General features: G+C 41.3%; 1 protein-coding gene across 1 annotated transcript in view; it reads left to right on the forward strand.

The window, feature by feature from the left end:
* The window catches only part of TMEM132C (transmembrane protein 132C), a 198,607-nt gene that overhangs the window by 144,891 nt on the left and 26,224 nt on the right, over positions 1-27,492 (forward strand). Inside the window, exons 4-5 of the mRNA XM_051785437.1 lie at positions 2,429-2,612; positions 25,587-25,730. Coding sequence (XP_051641397.1) covers positions 2,429-2,612; positions 25,587-25,730 — 328 coding nt within the window. The remainder of the gene's footprint in view (positions 1-2,428; positions 2,613-25,586; positions 25,731-27,492) is intronic.

A 27,492-nucleotide genomic window follows, 5' to 3' on the forward strand; every position in this document is an offset into this window, starting at 1 on the left:
CCACCACCATCACTTCATACCTTGGGAAGAGGCAGCCTGTCTTTGTCAGGGTCAAGGAGATACTTGGCCAGAGCAGCTCAATGAGTGATAGCAAGTGCTGGGTGAGAACTGGAGATCCAAATTCAGCAGGTGTTTTGAGGCTGTGTTGTCAAAGGTGATAACAGTGATTTCTTTCACAGAATAGCTCTTCAATTATCAAAAATATGCCTCATGTACAGAATGATGTTAAGGTCCTGAAGACCTTGTAAGATTAGAATCAAGTGCTGCGTTTCCCAGTGAAGCCAGAATGATGGTGCAGTGGTTAACAAGAGATTTGGAAAAACACAGACCAGTTCCTCACCCTGTCCCAGTGTCCCATATGACCTTGTGTGTGTCACACAGCCTCTCCTTCAATCCTAGGAGCAGAATGCAGGCAGCTGTGTCTGTAGTGAAAGGTAGAAGAGGTTTAGGAGTCAGTGGGCTGGCTGGAAATGAGCCCTTTCCCACCCGGAGCTCTCTGACCCTGCTGGCAGAGCTGGGAGGCTTTGGCTGTAAAGCTGCACATTCCACATCTGCTCAGAGGCTGTTTGGAGAAATGCATGCAAACTTCTCGATCTGGAAAACTTTCCTGAGGTACATTAGCTCTTAGAGCAGCTCTGATGTGTGCAAGAGTTCATTCTCTGTTTAGTGTAAGTGGAAGCACCGAGACAGTCAATCACGTGGGAAAACTTCTGCTCTGTCACTTACTAAGCATCAGAGCTAGAAATGCTGAAAATTATATCATTTCAGGTGTCATTAATCTAAGGCATAATGGTGCCTTTAACAGCTAAATGAACACTGTAGTTCAGGTGATTCAGGTATTTTTGCATATAATCATGTTTTCAAATAAATTACAAAGTTCAATCCGGTATATATTCATTTTGAGATGCCCCAGAAGTGTGTAAACTACAGTTATTGCGATTGCCTTGTATTTACAAGCTGTAAGATTTATTTAGTAGGAACTCTTCAAATGGCAATAGGCTGGTCTTGAGTTATGAATTGCTAAACCCATCCATCTATCACATTTCCACCCAAAATCACTCTTTAAATGCATGGGGGAAGTGTGCCCCTATTGCAAAAGTGGTACAATGTGTCTCTCTTGACACAGCAAGAAAACAGCAAGGAAATAAATTTAAAGCATTAGGCAGTATTAAGACTTTTCAGAGTAAGCCATCCAAATGAAAACCCATAATCAAAATAATAATTATCAGGGGAGCACATTTTGCTTTCAAAGTAATCATGCGAAGTAAAGCAGAGAATATGTCTTAAGTAGCAAAAAAATGGTGATTTCTGTTCAGAGGTAAAAAGAAAGCCTAGCACTTGAGAATATAAGTGCTTCGTACATGATCAGTTCTTGATGGATTTTCTCAGAAATGGGCCTTCATGTATTGTACATAAAGAGGAGAGGGAAAATTGAAGCCGTTATGTGATGAATGCAGGCAAAGGTGTGATGGAGCTGGGATTGGGTTACTGAAGCCAGGAATGTGCCTGTCATTCTCCTCATTTTAAAATTATTACAGCGTAGGGTTAGATTGAAGTAATATTCTGTGAAATATTAAGACATTCTGCACTGTGGGAAGACATTTGGAAAGTTCCAGAAAAGTTAATGTATAATTTCTGATGAAAGTAATTTGTACTTTTTTTTTTTTTAATTAAAGCAGCAGATAGTCCAGCGAATTTCTTTCATATATTCTTATTATTTCTGGTGTAGTTAAAGAAATTTAATGTAAGGGAAACATTTTCAGCATGTCTTTTCGTATTTGTTATTCAAATAGTCTTATACCTTCTGAGTTCGTGGTATATTTTATATATATCTTTGTTCTTTCTATTTGGTCTCAGCTGCCTGAGATTTTCATTTCCAGAGTTCACCTCTAAGATTAGACTAATCTTGCCATTTTACCATTTAATCTTGTTAATTTTTTTAATGGCTTCCATCAGCACATATGAAGTTCAGTTACACTGAGCTTCATTGCTGAGGATTTGTATGATTTTGGTGGTGGACATATAAAACAGACCTTGGTTTTCTTTTTGGCTGCACTAATTCTGGGCTCTTCAGTCTTCATGAGCTGCACTGGACTTAACTTTGGTTGATTGGGATCAAATCCATCTTGTAGTAGGGTTGAATCTTACTTATAAAATTATATAAAACTTGTAATGGAATAAGTATCTTTTGCTTTCATCAGATGCAATAACTTGGATTTTATGTCTCCATAGTGCTCATTGTAAGAGCAGCTGACCCTTTCAGCAGAATTCCAGCTTGCATGCTCTGAAGTGGTTGCAGACTGAAAAAGGCTTTGTGTTATATCTGACCACAAACAGCTTCATTTTCCAGGAACTAACACGATTCACTTCATTTGCCTTCTCCAGCAAAAGTAATAGCTCTTCCCTTTCCCTGTTTTCTTCTTTCCAGGAGCAACAGTTTGTTCCACGAGGTGGTGCAGCTGAACTTTGAGATCACCAGCTTCAGCAGCCTGTCGGGAACACAGCCCATCACCTGGCAGGTGGAATACCCTCGGAAGGGGACCACGGACATCACCCTGTCTGAAATCTTCATCTGCCAGAAGGACCTCGTTGGAATTGTTCCACTGGCAATGGTAAGAACCTGTTTCAGCTGTGGCTCTGTCCAGCCTGTGTGGGGTCTCAGAAAACATGTGCTGGCCTCAGACAGACTCACCCAGGAGTGCTGCTCTCTGTCCTGCCTCCCCAGTTATAGCTGGAGGGGACTGCCTGCTAAAATCACCCCCTCCTTCAGTGGTCTGTGCACATCACACATTATGAACTTCCCATGGAGGGAGGGGATGCTGCCACTTTAAACATCTCTCTCAGATTTAAACCCTGAGTTTCTGGCGTGCACGGTTTCCTCCAGGATACCAGCTGGTAACACAAAGCCAAGCAGATTTTTCTTCCCATTTCTTATTTCCATTGCATGGCTCAAACTTGGAAGCTGTAGAGCAACTTCAGAGGGCCTCAAGGACCTTCAAGCCTCAAGTTTCTTGGTTCTTTGTAGGCTGAGCCTGATACTAATTCTGCTGCCTGGTTCCCTGATAGTGTAAGAACTTCTGGTTTCAAATAAGAAACAGAAAATAATAAGAGCCTCAATAATACATTTAAGAAGGATGAAGTTCAGACTTTCATGCCTTGGGTTAAAATCTATTTTCTCTGCACAGTGTTTTAGCAAAACAAGATGTTTCCAAGGACTCTCCACCATCTCAGGTGTGCTGTTGTTAGGCAGGCATTTTATTTTCTGTTGGATTCAGGTAGATGCTGAGAACTTATTCCATGCTCCCAGGTGAAGTAGGCATTGAGAATTTATTTTGGAAATCGTGCTGAATCTCAGGAAAGGGAGAAAGCTGCCAGGGACCTGGAACAGGACCAAGTGGCAATTAATAGAGGAACTGCATGTGCCACCATTAGTCAGTGTTTGAGCTCAGGGTTTGGAAGATGAGTTGGACATATCTGTCCTTCTTGTGAATTTAGCCTCTCCTGTGCATAATCTTGGTGGCATAATTCTGGCAATCTTTTCTTTGAACAGTGTTCAGCAGATAATTAGATGAGTATTATTTCCTGGAAGTCCTAGTCCTCAATATATTCTTCCACTTTGAAGAGTAAAACTGCTGCTCATATGAAATGAGGTCATGCCCAGCAATTTCCTGATCCACAATCTGTTAAGTCAGCAGAAAGCCTGGACTGCATTTCAAATCTGAGAGGGAAATAATTGTCCTCATTACCTGTCAGGTTGAACAGGGAATACATGTTTGAGCATCTGCCCTCTAAGGACTTGAGAACGTGTGTAAAGAAGAATTTTGTGGTCAGGTTTTATTTTGGGGTAGATGCCTTCCAATACCAAACAATAGACATCACAATAGACTTCACATCTTCCTTTTCATTTCATGGAAGAATTCATCAGCTTCTTCTCTGCATTCCATATCTCAGAGAATCAAGATTTTAATATCCCTGTCAGAGTGCAATGCCTTTGCACTTGCATACAGGGTTCTTGTAGATTTGTGTCTATTCTACATTAAAATTCATCTGCCTACAAGGGTTCCTTTAAGAACTGGAGGTCTGAATGAATGAATTTAGCCTTGTATAAATCATGTAAGGCAAGAGCCTTTATTCCCAACAGATTACCAGCAGGCACTCTGGGTTGTGCAAAGGGTTCAAACAATGAAATCATTAAACCTTTCTCTTTGCAAAGCTTTCTTGTGTTTATCTCATTTCTGTACCTTGTGATAACACATAGCTGGAGCCAAAATATACTGTGTTAACAGAATCCAGTTGGATGGGATACCAAAGTAAAATTGGCTTTGCTAGCAGGATATTAGTAGATAAAGGGAATTTTCAGAGTTTTCTGTTAGCTAACACTGCATATCCAGCCAGGGTGCTTTCTTCATTTAGGCATTAATCTCCAGCTGAGCTGATTACCTGGCACTTCTCCTGCTCAGAAACAAGAGTCACACCAAAAACAGAGAGGGTGATACTGTACATGCTGGGAAGTCAGACCAGAGTCTTTATCTTCACTACACACTGTAAAGCAGCAGCCCATTATTGTGCACAGAAATTAGATCTCACTGTTTATCAGCAAGTGGGTTTCGTAATCCTCTGGAGGGAAAGGAGATTTTGCTGATTTAAGCATGGGGTGTTCCTGCAGCAAAACTGCTGAAACACAAAAAGCCAAATCTGCCATTCCAAATTGGTAAAGGTGGCCAGCAAACAAAGATGTTGTGGTGTGTTGGGATGTAGGATCTGATTGAGTCTCTGCCTTTGGTCTGATGGGCATCCCAGTCAGTGTTTTGAGGGTGAAAGCAGCAAACTTTTGCTGGGTTTGACTATAACATAAAGGTTCTCTCTGACTCACGGAGTAAAGTATGTCTCATGTGAGCCATTCCAAACTTATGAAGCAAGAAAGATCATGTCTCTTTTATTGCCCTATGCCTGATTACATTACAAAAAAGTAGTAAGATGAAAACCAAGCGGTCTTCAGAAGATTAGGGCAATTGTTGCTATGGTATTTTGGAGGAGATTAAAGAATTGACACTGTCAGCAAGAACTGAACCTGAAATTTTAAAAGAGCCTTATAGGACTTGGATCAGCGGAGCAAGTGGTGGGATAAAGCTGCTGAAAAATCAATGGAAATTCATCATATAGTCAAAAGAGAGGGTTTTAGTAGAATCCATGTTCCAGGGGCCCAACTACTGCACTAAATAGTGTGTACAAGTAAGAAACAGCAACATAGAGAACAACAGTGAAGTAGTAGGAGCAAGAGATATCAAAACTGCTGGGCTGAAAATAAGTGTAATAACTTTTCCCCAGGAAAAAAAAAATGACTTGTAAATTTGTGGTAAGTTATTTTTTTCCCCCGAGCTCAGAAGTTAATCAATCTGAGTAATTTTGGAGGACGTGTCACCCTTCAAGGTATTTGGAGAGAAAAATGAGACAGAAAAGTTAGGAAAACATAATTCTGACTGGTTTGTTGCTTCCTAACTCCCACATACCAGAATTTTAGTTAAGTACTTCGGGGAGTGATGCTTCAAAATACATCCTAGTCACAGACATATGTAGTACTCTCACTACCAAACTCTTGAGTGTGGCATTTGGGACAACCATCCACTCAGTGTCATGCAGGCTGCAAGAGATTCTGTATGTCTCACTCAAAGTATGAGACTAAATTTATATGTTGCATTTCCATCATTGAATAGCAATAGTTAACTGAGGCAAGATTTGTAAGGAGGTAATGTCATTTATTAGGCCATTTGATGCAGATGGAGAAAGGTAGATGCACACAATGCCTCCTTCAGATCTTTTGACTCACTTAAATCACAGCAGCTGTGAGATACCACAGCTACAGAAACTGGGTGGTGTAAAATTCATCAAGTAGGAGAGCTAAATAAGAAAATAAAAGAATTTCTTAAGGCAAAGCAGAAAATATGTCCCGCTGTCTGCTGACAGGAAAAATCTCCTGTCTGAGTTGTGCCCTATTCTGGCTTTTGTTTTAATTTCATCTTGCTTGTTGCAGGATCAATTAGGAAAGTGCTTTCATAGGAGCTTAATTAATTATCTGCTAAGCTGCTTATGAAAACCTCCTCAATTAAACACAAGTAACCTCAGAATTTGCCAATTAAGGTGTACAGGGTTTTTTAACTTACTTTCCACAAATTTTCCTCAAATTTCTATCCTGTCATGTGCATATGCAGAGTAACCTGGCAAACCCAGCATTAATGTGTAGCTGTTTATCAGGCAGGACAGTTCCACACCTGCTTTTTGCTCGGTGGTAGTTGTTCATTAGGAAGTGCTTGGCTTGTGTGTTTCTTTGCATTCTGAACTCAGTGAGTTGACAGTCCTGCTGCAGAAGCAGGAGAATGGACCTGCTGCAGAGCTGTGACTCAGCCAAAAGCGCTTTTGACACGTTTATGTGTGTTTGTTAACTTGCTTGCCTTGAAAACAGAGATGATCAGAAACTTAGCTCCCGAAGCAGTGTTGTTTTATGCACACATTTATGTATGCCATTCCCTAAGGTAAAGGGTTTTTTAAGGTATTTCATTGTAATGAAGTCCCTGTAATACCATTTTAAAATATGGACCTGAGTAAATAGAGTTTTCATCCCTGCACAGTCCGTGAGTTCACACCATAAAGCTCTGTCTGGTTCAAGGTCACACAAGTGCAGAATCCTCACTCCTGTTCATCTTTCAGTCTTGAAGGAAGCGGGGCCAACAGGCACTGAGGAGCTTTCCAGAAGATAAAATCCATTTCCTGATTTGCTTATCACAAACAAACAAATGGATAATCTACGTGTCAGACTTTTCAGCTGACAGGTATTGCCTCAGATAATTTAGTTATGGATCACATAAAATGGACCCCGTGAGTTGAAGGAAATTTATTTTATGGAAGACTATCCTATTACTGTTAGTAATAGTAACTGGGCCAATTTAAATGAACTGTGAAGCCCTAAATAGTACCATGAAGTCAGGAGTTTTTAGAGCCCAGTTACCACACTGAGTGCTCTGCATGAAACACCAGAGTTACAATCTCCTGATGTTTAGGGAGAAGCAGTGACTGAGATCACTTCTGTGCCTACAATTTCCATCATGGCAGGTTGCAATTGTTTAAACCAGGATAGCATTCCTTCCAGACTTATGGTGGATATAATTTCACTAAAGATTGTGCCATTGCTCTCTGTTTATAGCAGAACTCAGGAGCCTGCATACCTGCTTATTAATTGGCCGTGTCACGTAGTGCACTAGGCTGTGACTAGCAATGCTTATTGATTAATCTTATCTGTGAAGAATTGGCTCTTTTGTTGTCTGCCCATCAGGAAACAAAAGCAAAAAAATGGATGAACTGTTGTTCATTGATCTTAAATTGGTCAGAAGATGCAGGCAACGGAGAGAATTCAAAATGACTCATTTCAACAGCGCCTTTTTAAGTCCTAGTCTTCATTTCTACAGCCCTTGCACTTTTGCCTCTAGCTTCTGTTTTGCTTTTCTTTACTACAATCACATTCAGTCCTACCTTTTGCAGGAAATGAGAGTGGATCAATAAGGCTATCTCAGCTGGCTGGAATTAATATTTCCATTGGATCAAGTTGTATGTCATTTTCTATGCAGCACAAGAGTATGAATAATTTCCTCTTCCAGCAGCCCTCATATCTGACAATGCTCTTGAATGGATTACTTTGAGATTTTAAAATGCTGAGGAGAGGTGGGGCCAGCTAGTTTCTAGATTTTTAAAGATCTCTGAGAGATATTAATATGAGGCTTAATAATAACAGGAGCCTCTGTGCTGGTTCTCAGCATTGCAAGTTGGCTGGAGTCAAGTCCACATTCTGCTGCAGATAATTCTGGTGTCAGTTCATGGCACTGTGTTGTGTCACGTGTGGATTCTGGAGATCATTTTGTTCTTGTGATGCATTGGGCAGGATTTGGGGGCTGCTCTAAGTGTTGGTTCAGGTTTATGATGCTGCTCCATCAGAAGAAGACGTCTTAAATAACAGTTTATATTTGAAATGACAGCTGGTTAGAATTCTGGTTGTCTAACATAACCACAAAGGCAGTTTCACAGCTACCACACACGTGTGAGCAGAGACCACGCAGAGCCAGCAGAAAGTGAGCTCTGGTCCCACATGATGTGCCTGAGGAGGACATTCCAGGGCTGGCTATTTTGATGCTCAGGGCTGTATTCACCCTGTGTGCCCTCCCTGCTGCCTTCACAGCCAGATCAGATGGAGGAGGGCAGAGAGGCACTTCTCAGAAGGAGCAGGAGACCAATTTCAGAGGCTGATATTCTGCAAAAGTTTGCAGCTGACACAGGTCTGGACTTTAAAAGCAAAGAAGTTCTTAATTTGTAAGACTGTAGTGTGTGTTAAGCAATTCAGGCTTTGACCAGAGCTCACCCAGGGCCAACACAGGGAGGCAGATGCTGTGCCTGACTGAACCTCCTGCAGCACAGCACTTCTACTGCCAAGGATTCGAGAGGAATGTAAAGGGAGATGGAAGAACATTGCAGGGCTTTGTTCAGGAGCTGCTGCCAGAGCTGGAAAGGGAGTTGTACTCAGCAGCCTCCACTGCTAGACTGTGCCTTGTCCTGTGGAAGTTAATGTCCTAGTGCTCATCTAAACTCGAGCTTTCTCATTACCTTTAGCTAAAAAACACTTGTCTGGACTTAACTCATAAATACATGTCCAGGCACTGTCCAAACTAATTCCAAACAACAAACATTTGTGGTTTACCCTAGAGAGTAAAGGTGTCCACCTCCTCCTGCTGTCACTTAAGGGAGATGACATCTGAGCAGCGTCTGCCAGAGCAGACCAGGTGTGTTGGCAGACAGAGCCAGCTCGAGCATTAGTTGGGATAGCCATGACCTTTACTGAAAAACAGGAGCAATTTCTCTTAATTGGCAGCTTCTAATGATGATTTTGATCTGTAAAGAGAATTAAAAAAATTCTGGGGAATGCTTCACTCTTCACAATCAGGTGAAGTATTTACTTAGCAGAATTCTGAATTGTTTGGGCTGGACTCTGATTAATGAGGTCCTGAGGTGTTACAGCTTGGACAGTGAAACTATCGAGACAACAAGAAAATGCTTTACTCTAATGGAAGATAATGAGGGAGCATGGGGGGGAAATCACCAGGTATTTTATAAGCTTCAGTGTTTTAATGAGCTACCCCCAAACATTAAATCCCAGCAACTTTTCACCTTTGGTTTGCTCTCAGATGCATGTTTGCCTTACCCTGCTTTCAGTTTACAGTTCATTATCCAGCCAGACACTCATCACTGAGGATGTTTGTCATGGAATTCATTAGGAATCTGTACTTCAAACTCAATAGTTCTGCTTGAGGGAGATAAAAGACCAAAACCCAGGACAGGGTTCAGCACAGTCCTGGGGAGAAAGCTGGCATTGTGCTTCTGGCTCTTTCCTTCTGCAGCAGCTGCTAAAAGACATGGAGAGCAGCAGTGGGCATGGGATTTGATCTGTTCATAATCCCAGAGTCAAAAGAGTACCAAAACTGCACCAAAGCTTGGACTACCAGCAAAACTAACCTTTTTAAGTTAGAGGGGCTGTATGCAAAGGTCTTCCTGCAGTGCCCAAGCTCTCCATGTTGTTGCACATGTGCTGAAATGAATGAACAGACCAAAACTTGTCCCCTGTGGCTGTGACCCCGTTGCTGTGGCGTGTCTTTAGACCACAGTTAAACTGCAGGGCCCAGCAAAGTAAATCAGCACAGACAGTGAACAGTCAGGATTGGCTTTCCCTTAGAAACAAATGATGCCTGATATTTAAAGCACCAGCACCATGGCATGACCGTCAGTAAGCCAGCACACTGGGGAGAGAGGGAATTTCAGCAAGCAAATGGAAAAAAAAAAGTGCCACTGACATTAATTTTAATCAGGTCCAAATCATCTGATTTGTTCTCTGTATTTTTTTTTTTCTCTAGCAAGGCTGATTGTCTTTCTGCAAGATTTGTTACCTCACAGAACAATAATGTAAGGCTGTAATGATGTAATTTATGGCTGCAGTTTGCTTTTGGAAATCCTCTATTAGTAAAAAATAGCAACAGCACAGTTTTATTAATTACAGTGGGTGAATATTGAATGCTGACTGTCAGTACCAGGATTAGTGACTGTGTTGTGCTCTGCTCTCCAAGGCCCTGTAGGACCAGAGCTCTGCATGTTTTGGAGTCTGTGAAATGAGTATTTTGCTTAAACTAAATAAGTGTAAAAAAATAATTCAAGTTCACTGGGAAGTTTGAGAAAATGATAGAGGGAAACATTAGCCTGTAAATTCAGTATTGAAAAACACACCAGTGTGTTACTGCACCACATAATGTGCTCACATCTAGGCTGGTTCTGCAGCATAGCACATTTATTTATACCTTTTACTCCCAAAGTACTTCTTGCAGTTCAAACCTTAAGGTTCATTACTGAGTTTAAGTCTCAGTGTGCCATTCCAGGGAGATCCACTTTATCTTTTTTTTTTTTAATGTGGACATTTTTTACCTTGGCATAACACTTTTATTTTCATTTGCATAAACCAGACTTTACCAGGACGTGGATGGGGAGAGACGATGGTGGACAAAATCACCTTGTGTGATTTAAAGGTGAATTCTCTTCCTTTTGTGTTCTGAAACGGTGCACAACTGGCTGAAATCCAAAAGGCTTGCTATAACCTCTTTGTGATCTTGAGTTCTCATTTTGGAGAGCTAACAGAAGGTAGAAGGCCTCCTGCTGCATATATTATGTCAGCAGCAGAAACCAAAGAGATCAGTCTTGGACCCGGACGTACTCTTGAATCATTTTGTACAGGGTGCTACGTGCTTGTGTGCCAATAGCAAGAGAAGTTTTTATAGGGCTTTGCTGCTTGGATTGAGCCAGCAGAGAAGACTCTGTTTTAGATTCTGGATCTGGGACAAAATGTCAATTGGAAGCGTTGAAAAGCAGTGACTAAAGAGCAGAGCTGCCAGCTGGCACCAGGTATCCTGCGGCATATGTTTTAAGGATGCTTGGAATCTTCAGGAGTGAGGTTGGTGTGGTAATAAATAAGTCATTTGAGACTCAGTAATTCCTCCTCACTGCTCTTACCTCATTCAAATTATGGACTACTCATTAAACACTGGGAGACTCTGATATGCAAAAACAGGAATGGTCTGGTGGACCGGGAGCCGCAGGTCTGGAGTTGGTTTCTGCCTCTTTTTTTGGATCTTTGGCTCAGGCCCACAGCAGGTTTAAAACAGTCACAGTGGTTCATATTTCCTACGTTACAATGCAAGTATTTGGCTTACAGGGTCATTCTCTATGAAGGAAAATTCCCTGCTTAAACGTGGATGCCAACCTCAATACTGACAGTGCCGTTCTGGTCCTGAAGAGTAAAAATATAAGTGAGGCAAGGTTTGTGGCTCGAGGTGATGTCTTTTATTAGGCCATCCAAGAGTTGGAAAAAACAGCCAAGCTTTCAAGTGCACAAATCTTTTTTCAAGTCTCTTTCAGCGTTGTAAGTTGCCGTGAGATGCTCAGATAAAGTTAATGGTCACTGGGCTTGCTCCAGGTTATGCTAACAACTAAAATACTGCTTTAAACAAATGGATTTGATCCCTTTGTCTGTCATATCCGTGACTTATACAATGATCATAGCAACCTATTTTGAGGATGGTTCTCTAGCCAGGAGCTTTCAGCCAGCAGGATCTTGACAAGCAACCCCTGAAGGTAAAACTTGTTTTTGCTTGAGGAAGGAGGAAATAATTGAATCTGTGATTATACATACTGTATATATTTAATTTGCCTTCTTCTAGATATATACCAGGTTCAGTTTCTATATAAGGGCCACCAGCCTATCAGACATGTGTCTGATCAATAATTTAATTTTCCTGTGTCACTCTCTCATCTTTTTAGCTGCACTAAGTTTCTGATGTCTGTACAGTATCTGCTCTCATTAGTGCAAATAATCTTGTTCCTGCCCTCTATGTGCTTATGTGGACCCGCTATGAAGTCAGTGAAATCAATAAACTATTTGAAAAGGAAAAATCCTATAGGTACAAGGATAAGAATTAATAATGCCTATTTTCTGCATTTTTATTACTACTTTTTCATAGCAGTGTCGTAAGAATTTGTTGTGTCTTTGTTTCAGGTTTTGCTTATGGAGAATTAAAACTGTACAGCCAATATAAGAAAGGAGCAAGTAGAAATATTCTCTTGCTGATTTCAAAATAGACTAAATTAAATTGAAATACTGGAGCAGAATCTGCCTGCTTCACTTGTGCTGTGGTTTAAATAGAGTTCTGACATCCACAAACTTCAGCCAAGAGCATGGACAAAAATTGAGGACCGTTAGGAACTTGTAGGAGATGAATACTGTCTGTTAGAAGGAGAAAGTAACTAATTAATAATCCATGACATATTAATCTACACAAATAAAACAAGTTCACAACCTCCACAGTGGCCATAAAAATCATCCATGTATCTTGCAGTACCCCAGTTACTTAAAACGAGACATTGTCCTTAGGACTTAATCCTTGAAGTCCATAAAGCATTTAAAATTACTGCACCCCAGCTGTAGAGTGCAGACCACCCCACACTCAGATCAGTGCAGTGCCCATCCCTTGGGGCAATGAGGGTAGATGACATTTTACCTTGATTTTCCAAATTGAATAGTTTATTCTTTGTTATTCATCATCAATAGTTTATGTGGCTTGGAACACTGTATAAAACTTGGTTCCTATGCAGTAAAATCTGGGGGCTCCACCTGAAGTTCCAGTTACAGGTTGTAGAAGGCATCAAATTTCATTGACTGAAAAGAGTTTCTACTTCCACAGTTAATAAATGGAGTGAGGGCAGAGCCCCTCTGTACAGGGGGAGCTGAAGCACAAGAAGGCAGATTGGAAACTTGCACAAAATTCAGGGGGAAGCAAGAAGGAGGTGATCCAGATGCCTGCAGGGAGGTGTCTGATACCATTAAAGATGCTGCAGAGTCTGAGCCATCCATTCAGGGCTGCCAGGCATGACACAGGACCTACAGGAGACCTGTGCCCTTGTGGAAGAGCATCTGGAGGCCAGGCATGATACCTGAGAGCATGGAAATGGCACTCTGCTCTTAGACACTTCAGTCTTTTCCCAGAGCTGCAGACTGGGAATTGGATCTGCTGTGAAGCACGTCTCCAAAAATACCCTGGGTTTTTTTGTTTGTTTGTTTGTTTGTTGTTTGGGTTTTTTCCCTGTAACTATGTGGGTATCTTCAGTGTGCAGTTTACCTTCTCAAAGGATATACTTCCTTGGCAGATTTTCCTGCTGCTGCTGAAGAATGCACTACAAACAGAAGCAGCTAAAAAGTGTACATAAGTATTTGTAAATATCAAGCCCTCACTGAAGGGCTTCTTTAGGCTTTTTTTTTGAAGGTTTTGACTCCCATCTTTCAGAAACCATGTTAAGATCCCCGTCTTTGCTGCCCAGCATGACTTTGTGCTGCTGTCAAACACTGTCTGTCCATCCTCCACCCGTGGTGGTGGTTTCATATCAACCACAGGGAACATCTGCAACGTGGGAAGGGATAAACTGACAACAGCAAAAGTATCCCTGTGATCCAGATCATCACTAAGTGCTGGAAAACCCCCTCTAATCATGTCTTATTAGCCTAATGGCCACTTACATCCATCAGTTTTGTCAGAGTAGGACCCCAACCCTTTGGGTGGAAGTCAGCAGAGGTTTATAGAAGTGCTTGGGTCTGACTACAGGAAAGCACATTAGTGGGGATTCTTTGGGGTTTACTCCAAAGAAATGCTCGGTGGGATGGACCTTGGCTTTACTGAAAATGACTGTTGATTTCAGCAGGGTCAGGCTGAAAAAAATTGTTTGCAAAATATTTATGCTAAGAAAGAACTGGGATGGAAAAATGTTATATATAAAATGAAAAGTACAGCCTCTATCTGCCTGTAATCAAGTTTGTGGCTTCTGTTAACACAGGAGGCCTCCTAGTCTTGTTTCCATTATAGCTGGGCATGTATTTGTGTGCTCACATCTACACATACATCACATACATACAGCCTGTGTTGTGTGTGCACACATTCTTGTGTCCTAAGATGCTTCTGTATTTTCAATCTGCAACTGCCTATTGATTACAGCTATTACAGCAATATTATTATAACTATAAAACCAACTCTATAACAGGGGCCACAGGTCTAATTGAAATGAACATGGGAAGAATTTCAAATTGCTAATGCAAATTGCCTTTTTACGACCGGCTTTATCCCCACAGTCGTCACAGACTGGAGGCACCACCAGAGCTGCTCTGGTTCTGCCTAATGGTGGAGCAAACCCAGTTTCACTGGGGCTCCATTTCCAAATAACTTGCTCAGACTGGTGAAAAAGGAAAGTAAATGACTGACAGACCTTGAGAAAATACCCTTAAATTGACAGGTTTCATGTATTAGTCTTTATGCAACGAAAGAGAACTGTAAACCATGAAATTATTTCAGCGAGAAAATAATATAGAGCTCCAGCCTTGGCTGCTTAAGCATCCATGAACTAGTCCATTATAAGATCACCAGGTGGCTATTGCCTTTCTCTCCCATTCAGGCTTTACCAATATTTCCTTTCCCATCTGTGATAAACTTAATAGGACCATTCAGCAATGGAGAAAACATGAGAGGTGTTCATCATAGCCCGAAGCTTCCTCGGACAATTATTCCTTGGATGTTTGAGTAAATGAAAAGCTATTTTTGTGATTACAAAGGATAGAATGTGTTGCAGTTTCCAGGGCTATTTTATTGGCCTGGCTTTTGGTATCTGTAACAAATATTCATCCTTTCCTGGGAGTGTTGTAAGTAGCTACATTCACTGAGCTAATGCTCTGAATATGTTTTCTCTCTGCTGTTTTCCAAGCTCTCTTCTAAGGGTGTTTATTAGCTAAAAAATTATATGTATGACTAGGCATTGTAGACATTGTCATATGTCTACTGTAGATGAAATGGGTATAATTTATGCATGGCATGAATGCATAAAAGCATAAGTTTTGAAGAGGACTTAGACAGTTTATTGCTTGTATTTATCAAGTGTAAGTGTATTCATAAGCATCTGCAAGTATACTTATATCCATAAGTAGCAATGCTCTGAGGCAGCAACAGTGATGGTTCTCAAGTGTGTTGGTCTCAGAATAAAGGCTTTTAACCTGTCACTTCACAGCTTTTCATCTGTTTGCATTTTCTATGCTAAAAATAACCATTAATGCTGGAGTTGGAGTATCTCAGGTAATCACTCACATTTCAAACCGTAACTGCAATTTTTTCTCTCTCTAGATGGTGTGTTTCCTACATAAGTGCTTTCATTTCTAAGTCAATTTAGCAAAATATTGAAAGTAAGGAATGAAATGTCACAAAGAGGAGCAGGTAGTTACACAGAAGCATCCCTTAAAAAATCAGGGTGATTTTTTTCATTTACCTCTAAGTTTAGTTAGAGAAATAAAACGTGGGCTTCTGCTTCACATCTTCTCCAGTCCCCTTTACGTCCTTATTCTATATTTTAAGTGGTTATAGAAAGATGAAATGTGGGCTTCTGCTTCCCATCTCCTGCAGTTGTCCTTAAAACTTTTTCTGCGTTTTAAGTGGTTCCAGAATTGTTTCCTTTGAAGTAATTTTTCAGTTACAGACTCTTCCTCCACACAGCAGGAAGTACCATCTTTCTTTGCAAATGCACGTTGGCCACTGGATCCTGACATATCTGTTTTAGTCAACAGAAAATAGAGATAGCTTTAGTGTAATACTTGGGTTTTTAGTGAGCTGTTCCTAATTGAATTTGGTGTCACAGCTCCTGCAAAGCAGAGGGGCCTCCAGCCAGAGGCTCAGTCGCTGTTGATACGTGTTGATTGTGATAGACAGTCACAAAAGACAAACTGTGCACATTTGCAGCTTTTGAGATGCAAAAGGAAGACACAATCAAGCATGAAAACGTTGGGTTGATTTTCTTTCATGTCCTTATTAATTTGCATTTCCCATCACCTGGGGGGTTACATTATCGGGTAGGATCATCTTGTCGGAGTAATTTAGGGTGGGAGGTAAAGACAAGTTTTAAGGTAAAAGAAAACAAGGGGTTTATATATTAAAAAAAATTTAAAAGCTACAGGGGATCAAATGAAGAGCCATTTAAATTGGTATTTGCTGGTTTATACTTTAAAAGTAATTTGATTTTTTTGTTTTGTTTTGATAGAACACTGGGGCTATGTATTTCCCCAAAATATATTTGGAAAACAAAATGGAAGGGAAACTAGAACACCTCAATATTTTTGGAGTGTTTTATTCAGCAAGAAAAGCAAAACCAAACCTGTGTCAGATGACATGAGAATGATTTTTCTCATTCCCAGACATGTTCAGAAAACAACAAGAATCAGTTATTCACCAAGATGAACTGACAGTCAGTTGATCTGGTTGCCTTTTACCTCCTTGGTGTAGAAACAGTCCCTCATTATAGTCACTGCTCAGCATATTGACATCCAGCTATCACATGGAGCCAAAATGGGGTTACTTTGAGAGAAATGTTAAATACAAGTAGCATTGATATTCAGGGAATGGAACTTTACTGGTAGAAATATTAATGGAAGTGCTTAGATCCTGATTCCACAAGGGAGAGGAAATAAGATTTCCTGGTTGGTCTCAGTGCCTGTGGCAAACTATTACAGATCCAAAATTAAGTTTTGAATTGGTGTTGTGAACTGCATATGATAAATTTAGTATGACAAATACAGAGAAGTAAATATTTACTCCTGAAACCAATTTGTTAAAAGGAATCTGAATTCGATTCTCAGGTGTTCAGAAGTGGAAGAAGTGACAGGACCTTCAGAGGTTTTGTACCTCTCTGGCTGTGGTGGGTAATAAGGGTTCTTCATTCCACTGAGTTCCAAACATTGGAAGTGAAGAGAAGGACTGGTTATCCCTCATCAGCAGATCGTAGGAAGCTGCCTCGTCTGCCAGTATAATTCTGTTTCCATAAGCTCTGAAGAAGGGGCATTTTTTAGCCCACAGCATAAAGCAAAATTTCTCATTCTCCTTTTTGGCGGATTCATCCTGATTATAAACCAGGGTGTGACCATTGCTCATTTTTCTGCCAACCAGAACAACATTTATGGCCTTTGTAAACAGGAAGGTTATGCTGATAAGATTTTAAATTTTTTATTGACAATTACAAGCACTAAGAAGTGAGATTATCATGACAACAACCTGGGTAGAGTCCAGGCCTCTGTATGTGACTTTGGGTCAATGTGCCCTTCATACCAATGCACAGATCTGATTAATGGCTTTATAACGTTTTTCCATCATTTTATGCCATTAACTGTAAACAGAACAAAGCAATTAGTTGATCCAGTCCCTTCTTGCTTTTTAAGGGATGCTCACTTTTGACTGATGATAGAATTACATTCAGCAACACAGCCTGCATCTGCTAAATCAAAGTGATCATTGGCCATGTTCCCTTCTGCATGTCTGAGTGCTAACAGGGTGGATTCACTGCTAGGAAAGTGTGGATTAGTCATCCAAGAATCCAAAGGTATTTTTTTGCATCCCTGTCTCTTAATATATTCCACATTCCCCTTTTTCTGTCTGCAGAGCATAATTTATCAGGACTCAGAAATTCCACAGGCAGGGTATTTGAAAACTGTACAAGCAGGGAAGAAAATGGAACGGTCTGTTGCTAAAATAGGGGGCCAGTAATTAAGATTTATCTCAATATGGAGACTAAACAGAGACAGGATCGTTGATTAAAAGGGCATTGCATGTGCAGAACACTGAGTTGTCCTTTTGAAGAGACACTTAGATCTTTGTCATAAATTACATCGTTCACAAAAGCTACAGGGAAGATTCTGCTGGGCCCCAAAAATTCCCATCCTGGCTAAGCCCCATTTGCTCCCTCTCCTTCTGGTCCCAGGAAGCTGCCACTGTGTTTCTTGCAGGAGAAATTAGTGAGGGGCCCCAGCCTAGCCTGTGCACTGGTGGGCTTTCCCTGCCACAGCCACTCTTCTGGGAGGTGAGGAAGGTCAGTGTGAATCCCTTCCCTGTGTCCCTGTTTCCACCTTTCCTCCATTCCCCTTCTTTAGGACTCTGGAGTCCCACAGGCATTCAAACAAATGTGCCTGCCAGGGACAGAACAGTGCCAACCTCCACCTTTGGGTCTTTCCATGGGAGATGTTTTGGCTGTGTTTGACTTCTGTGTTGTTTGTTCTTCAGGGCAGGTGTTGTCCTTAATTTCTGTGCCGTGTGCGTGGTTGGCGATTCAAAAACAGATTTATTAAAGAGAAGATACCTCACAGTGTTGTTGTGTGACAGAAAGAATTAGCATCCAAAAGAAACTTTGAGATCCTTTGTTCTCCTGTCCTCGTAAGAAAGAGACTGCTGAAATGGCAACTTTTATTCTTTAAGTCTGTTTCTTACGTAGATTTTGAATGGCCTGATTTTTCAACACAGTTAATTTGTTCCTTAGTTAACATTTTCCTTGCCAGTAGGGACCTTAGAGTCATGGAGTAAGAGTCAGGGAGTAACCTGGATTCCATCTAGATCCACATTTGAATGCTGAGGGGTGCTATTAAGTTTTACTGCTTTACAGCATTATCCCATTTTTTTTGTAGTGTGATATTACTCATGAAATAAAAGCCCTCATATTATAAACTGATGAATGAAGCAGAACAGGATTTACATGTGATGGGTCAGTAGCATTGGAATCAAGTGAAAGAACAACCCAAAATCTGACAAGAAGATTTGCCCTTCCCCAGTGCCTGCCAACAGGGTGAATCTGCCTCAGGGAAATCCTCAACCAAGCAAACTCTTTGGTCTGTAGAAACACTCCTGCTCTCCTGAAGGGCGTGCTAAGAATTTTAAACCTGAATGTCAGCTCCTTTCCCTTCTTGTACACACTGCCTGTGGATGTGGAGTGTCAGAGAACCCAGCTGGCAGAAAGCACAATGTATAATTTACTGTTAATCATAGGATTATGTAGATAAACAGAGTCTGCTGCCTAACAAAGTTATTTCGTTAATCAGCTGTAATCTTAGCAGTATTAATAACTCGAATCTACAGCCCTTGTGTTCACCAGGGTCACAAATCAGCACAACAGTTGCCTGCAGTGAGTTCAGCTCTGTCACCCGCTGGCCGAGGTGCCGCTGAAACTGGTGACGCACAACTCGGGGCTGCTCAGGAGATTGTCTGTGGTGTTTGAAACGGGTGCATCTCCCACATCTCCATCTTCTTCCCTTGTGACTGTGCTGGCAAGGTGTCACTGTTGATCAGGGTGATGGGTTGAACAGCAGCTGGAGGCACAGCCCAGCTCCTGGAGCTCTCCTCTGTAGGCGTTGTCTCTGCCGACCCAAGTCCTGTCAAGGACTTGCTGCTTCTGTCCTTTTTCCATAAGACAAGTAGTGGTTTGATTTTAAGGCAGGCAGTGCTACCAAAGCCTCTTTTCCACATACTCTTTCAAGAAAATTTCCTTAGCAATTAAAACATAAGTGGTGTTTTTGTGTCACTCCTTCACATCTACGCCACGGCTTTGATTACTCCTGAGGTGGCGTGTTTGAGTGAGGGAGAAATCCAAATGCTAAGCTATGATTAACATCATTCTGTGAGGCTCCACTTACAGAATTTCCAGCCTGTAAACAGGACCATTCTCATGACCTCAGGCTCCCATGGATTTCTCTTGATAACACCATCTAATCGGATTTAGAGTTTAATTAAACAGCTGTCACTTTGTTTCCTCATTCTGCCACAATTTAATGTTGAATTAGTTCCTAAATTAGTCATGGCTGAATGCTTGCCTTCTTATGACTGAGGGGTTGGATGAGCATAAGGTTTGTTCTTCAGCTAAATCCAAGCATCTAAGGCTCATATTCTGTATTCTTGCTCTTTGCACAGAGCTCCCACTGACACCAGTGGAAGTTCCCCAACTGAAACAGGGATGGAATAAAATGTGAGATCTCTGCAGAGTCAGCCATAGGATCATAGGATTACCTAACTTGGAATGGCCAAATGTGAGCACAAGCTCCTCAGCTCTGCCTAGAATACATTGGCTTTAGGGACAGTATTTTCCCTTTCTGAGAAAGTACTGATTTTTCTGAAAACCAGTTTTGCAGAGTTGTCTGTGAAGTAGCACAGTGAGTGCAGCTGTGGAAGAAAATATTTAGACCAATATTAGTGCTAGTGGGCTTTATCCAAATTAATTCTGACATAGGCAAGACAAGAGTATGCATGGAAGTTAATGGTACTCTGAGTCCTAACATCAGCTCCAAGGAAGAAAGCTTGGAGACTTCCTGGAGGGTGCTGATATTTGCACTGAATTCTAGCAATAGATTTTTAAAGTAATTTCATACCCATAGAATTCAATGATTTGCTTTTGAATATCTCCTTTGATATCTCCTTAAGCCTAACCACTAGAGTTGTCCTCTAACCATTAGAAGAACAAGAAAAAATGTTTTTTATTGACATTGTTTGTTAATTAAATATGTTTAAATAGTAATTACTACCTTCCTATGCAGTACTCTTTGAAGAGATGCCCTGGTAATAGGAAAGAACCATCTTAACTGGGAGTTTGTGGGCAGTTCTTCATACAAGAAAACCAACTTAGTATCAGAGTCAGCTGATCTTGGAATTCAGTCCTCAGGCTGCCAAGACAGTTTGAGGCTTCCAAAGCTCAGAGCTCAAATCTCCCTTCTGTGTTAATGAGGATTATATGTGAGGCTCTCCATTTCAACTTTGGAAGTGCCAACCCTTGCTTTTTTAGAGTTTGCATTACGCTTACAGAAACTTCTTTCCAAACTAGATATTGATGCTTAGTTACAACTCATCCTTCTTCTGTTTTTTCAATTTACTCTACACTACTTTCCCCGTGTTTGAATTTCTTGGGAACAAGTCCAAACATTGCTATCAGATGCTTTCAGTCTTTGTCACACAAAATAAATCTGATTTTAAAACTTCAGTTGCTGCCTGCACAGAAAGTAGATTAGTTCTTGGGGGATTTTAAAAATTAAAGAACGTGGAAGTGGCCAAGATATTGTGATTTTGAAAAGTGCCTACACTTTAAATGAGTTCTTAGTCTCTCTAAAGGTTTCTTAGTAATCTTGTTTGTATACTCCCAAATTAGCTTGCAAGGAGGATAGAATACAGCATTTAAAGACAAAACATAGAAATCACCACCTATACCAGCTATTGTATTTCCTGTTCTGCTGTGAGAACAATTGTTTTCCTAATGCTGCTTGACATTTCCTTGAGGATTCAGCTACTGCTCCTGCTTATCAGTGGATAATCAGGGGTATTGCAGGAGGTGGCAGAGTGCAGGAAACAGGTTCTGGTGCTGAACCAGAGCCCCCCTGTCTGTGGGGCACGTCCAGAGTGCTCAGTATGGCTGAGCAGACAGACAGACAGACAGACAGACAGACAGAGTGCTGTTGAAGCTCCTGGTGCAGACAGTGGGTCAGTTCTCTGTTGCATTAAAGCCTTTGGCTTTATCACAGCCATACGAAGGAACCAGAGGAGGCAGAAGTTGTGCCACAGGGCTGTTCCATCCACAGGGACGCAGGACACACACCTTTCTGTTTTAGTTCTAAACAAAAAAGACAATAGAATCAAGACTTTGTTATTTGGTCTTCGTTTTTTGTTTGTTTTAACCATCACAGTTGAATAGCCCAGGGCACCTACAGGGCGAGTAGGGGAAGTGGCAGAGTTGAGAATTGCTTTTAGCATCATGTGTAATATATTAATTGCTTATACATCAGGATTTCTTAATCTGTGTAATACCCATGAGTTATGACTGCTTTCAGTGGAGATGAAATCAAAAGGTTTCCATTCCTGCCCAGAGCTGTAGCTGGGTGGGTACCAACTGCTTCCCAATGCTGAGGATCTCTAATGGCTCTAATGGTTCCAGCTATGAAGCCATTAGATCATATCTACAGTATGTTTCCATCTCCTTTTGCTCATCATGAATTTGAAATTCCTGATGTTCTTATTGTGCTACAGAGAAGGGAGGTAAAATTTCAGTAGCTCTTTATCATGACAAACAATGCCTTTTACAATTTTGGGGGCAGATGCGTTCTCTGAGGTAATTAATCAAAATAAATTCATTCATATGCACACTGCTTCCTTTAATGAAGCCATTAGCAAAGGGCAGGAGATTGAGGTTTCTAATTGCTGATAATGTCCCAGTAGCCAAATTTTCTGTCTTCTCTCCGGAAAGGTCTTGGGAAATTTGAAAAGGTTTTTGAACCTTTGCAGTAATGGCTTTGTACCACAGCCACTTAGAATTCAGATACATCAAAAATGACCTGTTGGAATGAGAGACACGGAAGTGACAGATTATTACTTAACAATTGGTCCAGCAGCTCTGCTCCACACAGTGCAGAAAGCAGGAATATCAGTGACATTTACCTGTCAGATGTTTCCATTTTGAAGGTATAGATCATTTTCTTTGTCCAGCGGAGAAGGATCGTATTATTTGTGGTGGGTGAAGCAGGATGGGGTTATTTAGAACACAAGATATAGGGGTTATTGTGTGATCATTCCATTTTGAAGAAATGGAGGCTACTTAAATAAAAGGGTGAAGGGAACCACGAGAGATCATCTGCTCCTTCTCCTCCTCTACCTGACTGAAAGAAGCTGTGTTATTTCTGAATGATGGATAACCTGTTCTTCAAAGATCTCTCAGGCTAGACTGCATTTTCTTCTGCCCTAGACAACCTATTCCATCAGTTCTCTATCATTATTGTTATAATAAAGATTGCCTTAATGTCACACAAATCTCCCTTGTTGCAGTTTAAGCCCATTACCTCAGGCCCTGTCCATGAACATGGAAAGCATTATATTCTTTCTCATTTTTTTAAGATTTTTATGCCTGTGGAGACAGTAAACATCTTTTCTCATAATCTTTTCCAGTCTAAACAATCCCAATTCTTTCAGTAATTCCTTATTGATCTTATTTTCTCCTTGTTGATTTATTCTCCTTGTTCCTTTCTATTTCTTTTCACTTGAGAAAGTTTTTCTTGGCAGTATAATTCTCAAAAGCAGAGACAGTCCTTTAGCTGAGGCCGTGCTAGTGCTGTGTAGGAGCACCTCACTCTTCCAGGTGATAATCCTCTTTGTACAGTTCTCTGCAGGAGGGTTCTTTGGTTGGTTTAGGTTTGGCTTTTAACCTCAGCAGTGTGCAAGTGCTGACTTATTCTAGTTTGTGACTTATTCTAGTCCCCAAATGCTTTTCTGAGAGCAGCTTCTCCCGTTGACTCTTCTCTGTCCATTATTTATAGGATTTGTTGCTCCCACAGAAAAGAAGCAACTTGCATTTATCTTTATCGCTTCCTGGTTTTTTACACCCTGTGTCCAGTACTGGATTTAATCCTGTCCTTGGGTGTTGTGGTGGTGCTGTGGTTGGGCTGGGAGCTTCCCTGCAGCCATCCATGGCTGGTGGAGCAGCAAACAGGACTGGGGGTGACACTGCTGCCAGTCTGGCCATGCCCAGGGCAGCTGCTCTATTCCTGGGGACACCCAGGGCTGGGAAATCAGGAGCACAGGATGGGTCAGGGTGCCTCGTGGTCGTGTCTGCTGGGCTTCCCACTTCCCTCCTCTTTTTCTTCATGTTTGATTTCATGTTGGGGCCCCTGATGGCTCAGTGCTGCAGGGATGAGCAAAGCTGAGCTGGAGGGAGTTGGAGCAACTCCCAGGCGGGTTGTTGTGAATTAAACCTGGATGATGGTTTTACTCTGCTGCTTGTGGCACAAAAGTTTCACCTCATTGCATAATCAGGTCTTTATCTTCTTGGCAGTGGTGCAAGGCTTGTTTCTTCTTTGTTTTATGATTTTCTGATTTGTCCTGAACTTCATAAATTAACATTAAATGCAAACATGGGTAAATCCCCAAGCCACAGAGTATGTTTTATATCTGAAATTCCTTTATGGTATTTCTCTTCCTCTGAACCTGTCCCTTTAAATCACATTTCTGTATCAGTAATACATATCAGGTGCTAAAGAAAAGCTGGATCTGAGTACAATAATTTCAAAGCAGAGCTGAGATAGCCTGAAAATATTCCCTGTCGTTTCCACAAACTCTGCTGCTGCTCCTTTGCCCTGGAGTCCTCAGTTCGCCGTGTTCAACACTCAGAGACACAAAAAATAAAGCTTTAAGGAATTGAGACAAAAGATTAATTTTAAAGGACACACAATACTTGCAGTAGCCAAAATGCACAATGGATAATACATTGAGCTTGCTTTTTGATGAACCCATGTGGGTTATTCAGTGCTTGTTGCTTTGGAAGTCTGCAGAGAGAAGAGTGGTTGGGTTTGTTACTGAGGGAGGTTTTTCCACAAATGTTGAGATCTGCTCCTTTGCATTCTGTTTCTGGACTTATCAAAATCCCAGTACGTGGAAATAAATAGTTTTGGAACAAAATTTTCAGTTTTGGATGACAGGAGTGAAGCTCCAAAAGGCACACCTTTCACTGCAGTACTTTATTGAATGCTGAGTACCTGGCATAATTTGTAGGAGGATGGATGGGGATGGTCTCTGCCTTTGAAAGTTAGGAGTTCCTGGGAATGGCCTTGGATTTTCCTATAATGTTATTTAAAAATCTAGCTCTGATTTAATGTGTTGAGTAGCTTCATTTTCTTATATGCAATAGGAATAATTTAGGGTTCTTACGCTTCTGTAACAGTCAACATTCCTTTTTTAGCATTTTCTTTTAAGTTTGATGGGATTTCTTATGAGAGCTGTAGGAGAACCTGAGAGATAACAAGTTGCAAGATGAAAAGAAAATCTGACCTAAATTTCAAACTCACTAAACTTGAATTGAAAACAGTATCAACAGTATCAGTGCCCCATTTTGCTGCTGTTGACATCAGTGGCTGCAGTCCTCATGACTTCTGTGCTGAGGAATTTGCTGAATGTTTTATTCACTTTATATTGGAAGTTGGAGAAAACTTTGAAGTTCTTCCTGCATGGGAGTCTTGGGAATATGGTGATGCTGAAACAGTTCAGGAGTTAGAAGAGTTAGCTCAGTCGATGGTGCATTGAGAGGCTTTTATAGGCCTCAACCCCAGCTCAAACTCCAAATTTCCTCGTTATTTTTCCCTGCTGTTAATAGCATCACTAACTCCTTCTGGATTCCTTACATTGCTTCATTGGCCATATCAGAGGAAATTAAATAATCTTGAAACAGTTCCAGATACAGAGTTCACAGAGAGGTCCTGTCTTCGCAATGGGCTTAGATTCAAAGAGCAGTATTTTTACTTTTGAGGCTCTTGTATCCTGTCCCAAACATTGCCAGTCAAGTCCATGTTAGTAAAAGCTCTGAACTCATGTTTTGGAAGGTAAATATTAGGAAAAGCCCCAAAGTAGAAGATACCTGTGATGTGCCTGCCTGGACTGAATTTATCTGCAGTCATGCTGTTTGTTATTTATCAGTGTTCAGCACTGGCTGTGCTTATTTAGCAGATAAAATATAACTGGGGTTTTACTACCTTTTACCAAGTTGCACCTATTTGAAGCTGAAATTAAATCCTGAGCCACTGAGAACTAACCTGAAATTAGATCCTGAGCCACTGAGAACTAACCTGACCAGCACTGTTGTTTTGTGTACAGGACACGGAGATTCTGAACACAGCGATTCTCACGGGGAAAACAGTGGCAGTGCCTATCAAAGTGGTGTCCATTGAGGAGAACAGTGCTGTGACAGACATCTCTGAGTCAGTGGAGTGCAAGTCCTCCGGAGAAGACGTCATTAAAGTAAGTTCCTGCTGTGGATCTGCTCCTGAAGTTTCCTATCGTGTTGTACACAAACGAGAAATAGCCCGGGAACAGCTATTAAATCAGCCCCTGCAAATTAACTGTGCTGCTGTTTCAAAAGCATAAGGAGAGGGATTTTTAAGAAGAGTGAGGTGCAACAGTACAGCCAGCACACTGAGTTTCAGTAGAATTTCAGTGTTTAATTTCCATTCGTGTCCTGATTTTCAAATGTCTTGGTAATTTCACCTCGAGTCCTCTGTGCACGGATTACATTCTCTGCACAAACAGCTCTGCTGTTTGTCCTGCCTGTCCAGATGTTTCCCATCACCTCTCCAGCTGTGATTATCACCTCCACAGCTGCCTCAGTGGAAGGGATTGGATGAGCCTTCCCCAGCAACCGCAGTGCAAAGTCATCCTGGTTGACTTCCCATCCTGCTGGGAGCTGCTGTGAATTAACAACGTGGTCCTGCACACCAGGGCTTGGGAAGCACTCACACGGCCAGGCCATCAGCTCAGTGTGAGCAGCTGCATGTCACCCAGTCCCAAACACCAGGGAGGTGGCTTCATCCAGAGGCAGCACAGCTATTCCTGCTGCAGTCACAGTCCTGCAGGGAATTCCCAGGGAATCAGTGCAAAGACAGTGCTCTGCCTGAATCCCAGGGCGCTTTTCCGAGCAGGACTTCCATGGGGCGTGGTTTTTGAGCAGGGGGGCATTTTAGATTTGGTCTACAAGTTCTTTAGAATAGTGGTTTTATTCCATGATGTGATTTTACAGCACGGTGGGCTTTGTGATGATGCACTTGAGGGGTCTTTAATCTGCTCCCAGCTCCCGTGGCTGTGCCATGTACAAACAGTGGTGCCACAGCATGACCTGTCCCAGTCAGGGCAGCCCTTGGGCTCAGGGAAAGCAGCAAAACTCCCCTGAACCTGCAGGATCCAACAGCTGGCTGCACTACTGTAAAATTTATATAGAAGCCAGTAACCATATAGGTGGGGAAAATAGTCATACTTGGAGCTAAGGAAGCCATTATAGAAGACTTTTACAGAAAGCTTTCTGCTTTCAGTAGATCTTTGAGACCCAAACAAATATCTCCATTTTGCTGGAGCTTGAGGTGCTCCCCTATATCAGATGCTTTACAGAGATTTTAATCTCTAAGAATTCCTGTTAACTTTTTTCCTAAAGTAGTCACATAACTACAGATCAAAGTAAAAACTGAAATTCAGTGTAGGGATCATCCTGATTGTGACCTTGATGGAAAGCACATCCCTGAGTAAGAAAAAATCCAAAATAGCATTCACAAATTAAAAAAAACCACACACACACAAAAACCAAAACCACAAACACAACAAACAAACAAAAAACCACAAAAATACCCACAAATAAAGCAAAACCCAGAAAAAACCTATTGTACTTCCATCTTGGTTAAACAACTAACAAAGTTTCACCAAATAATTCCAGCCCCATGAGGGTTTCTTCTTTTCCAACAGTGAAAATGAGCAGTGTTAAGTTCTTCCACTCAGAGGAAGACTCAGGGAAATATATATATATATATGTGATTAGTAATACATCCCCAGATGATGCATAGAAAAATGACAGCGCTGTTATTTTTCAAATAAAAATCCTTTTGGAAAAATGACTTCTGGGTTTTCAGCTTTGGAGCACATCGATCAAAGAAGGAATGAAATTCCCAAATCTTACCAAAAAAAAAAAAAAGAGCATGTGCTTGCAGTTATTGCAGTACAACCTGGACTGTTGCAGTTC

This window comes from Manacus candei, unplaced genomic scaffold (assembly GCF_025592945.1).
Source record: "Manacus candei isolate 608988 ecotype Guabito, Panama unplaced genomic scaffold, ASM2559294v1 h1tg000020l, whole genome shotgun sequence".
Classification (NCBI taxonomy): domain Eukaryota; kingdom Metazoa; phylum Chordata; class Aves; order Passeriformes; family Pipridae; genus Manacus; species Manacus candei.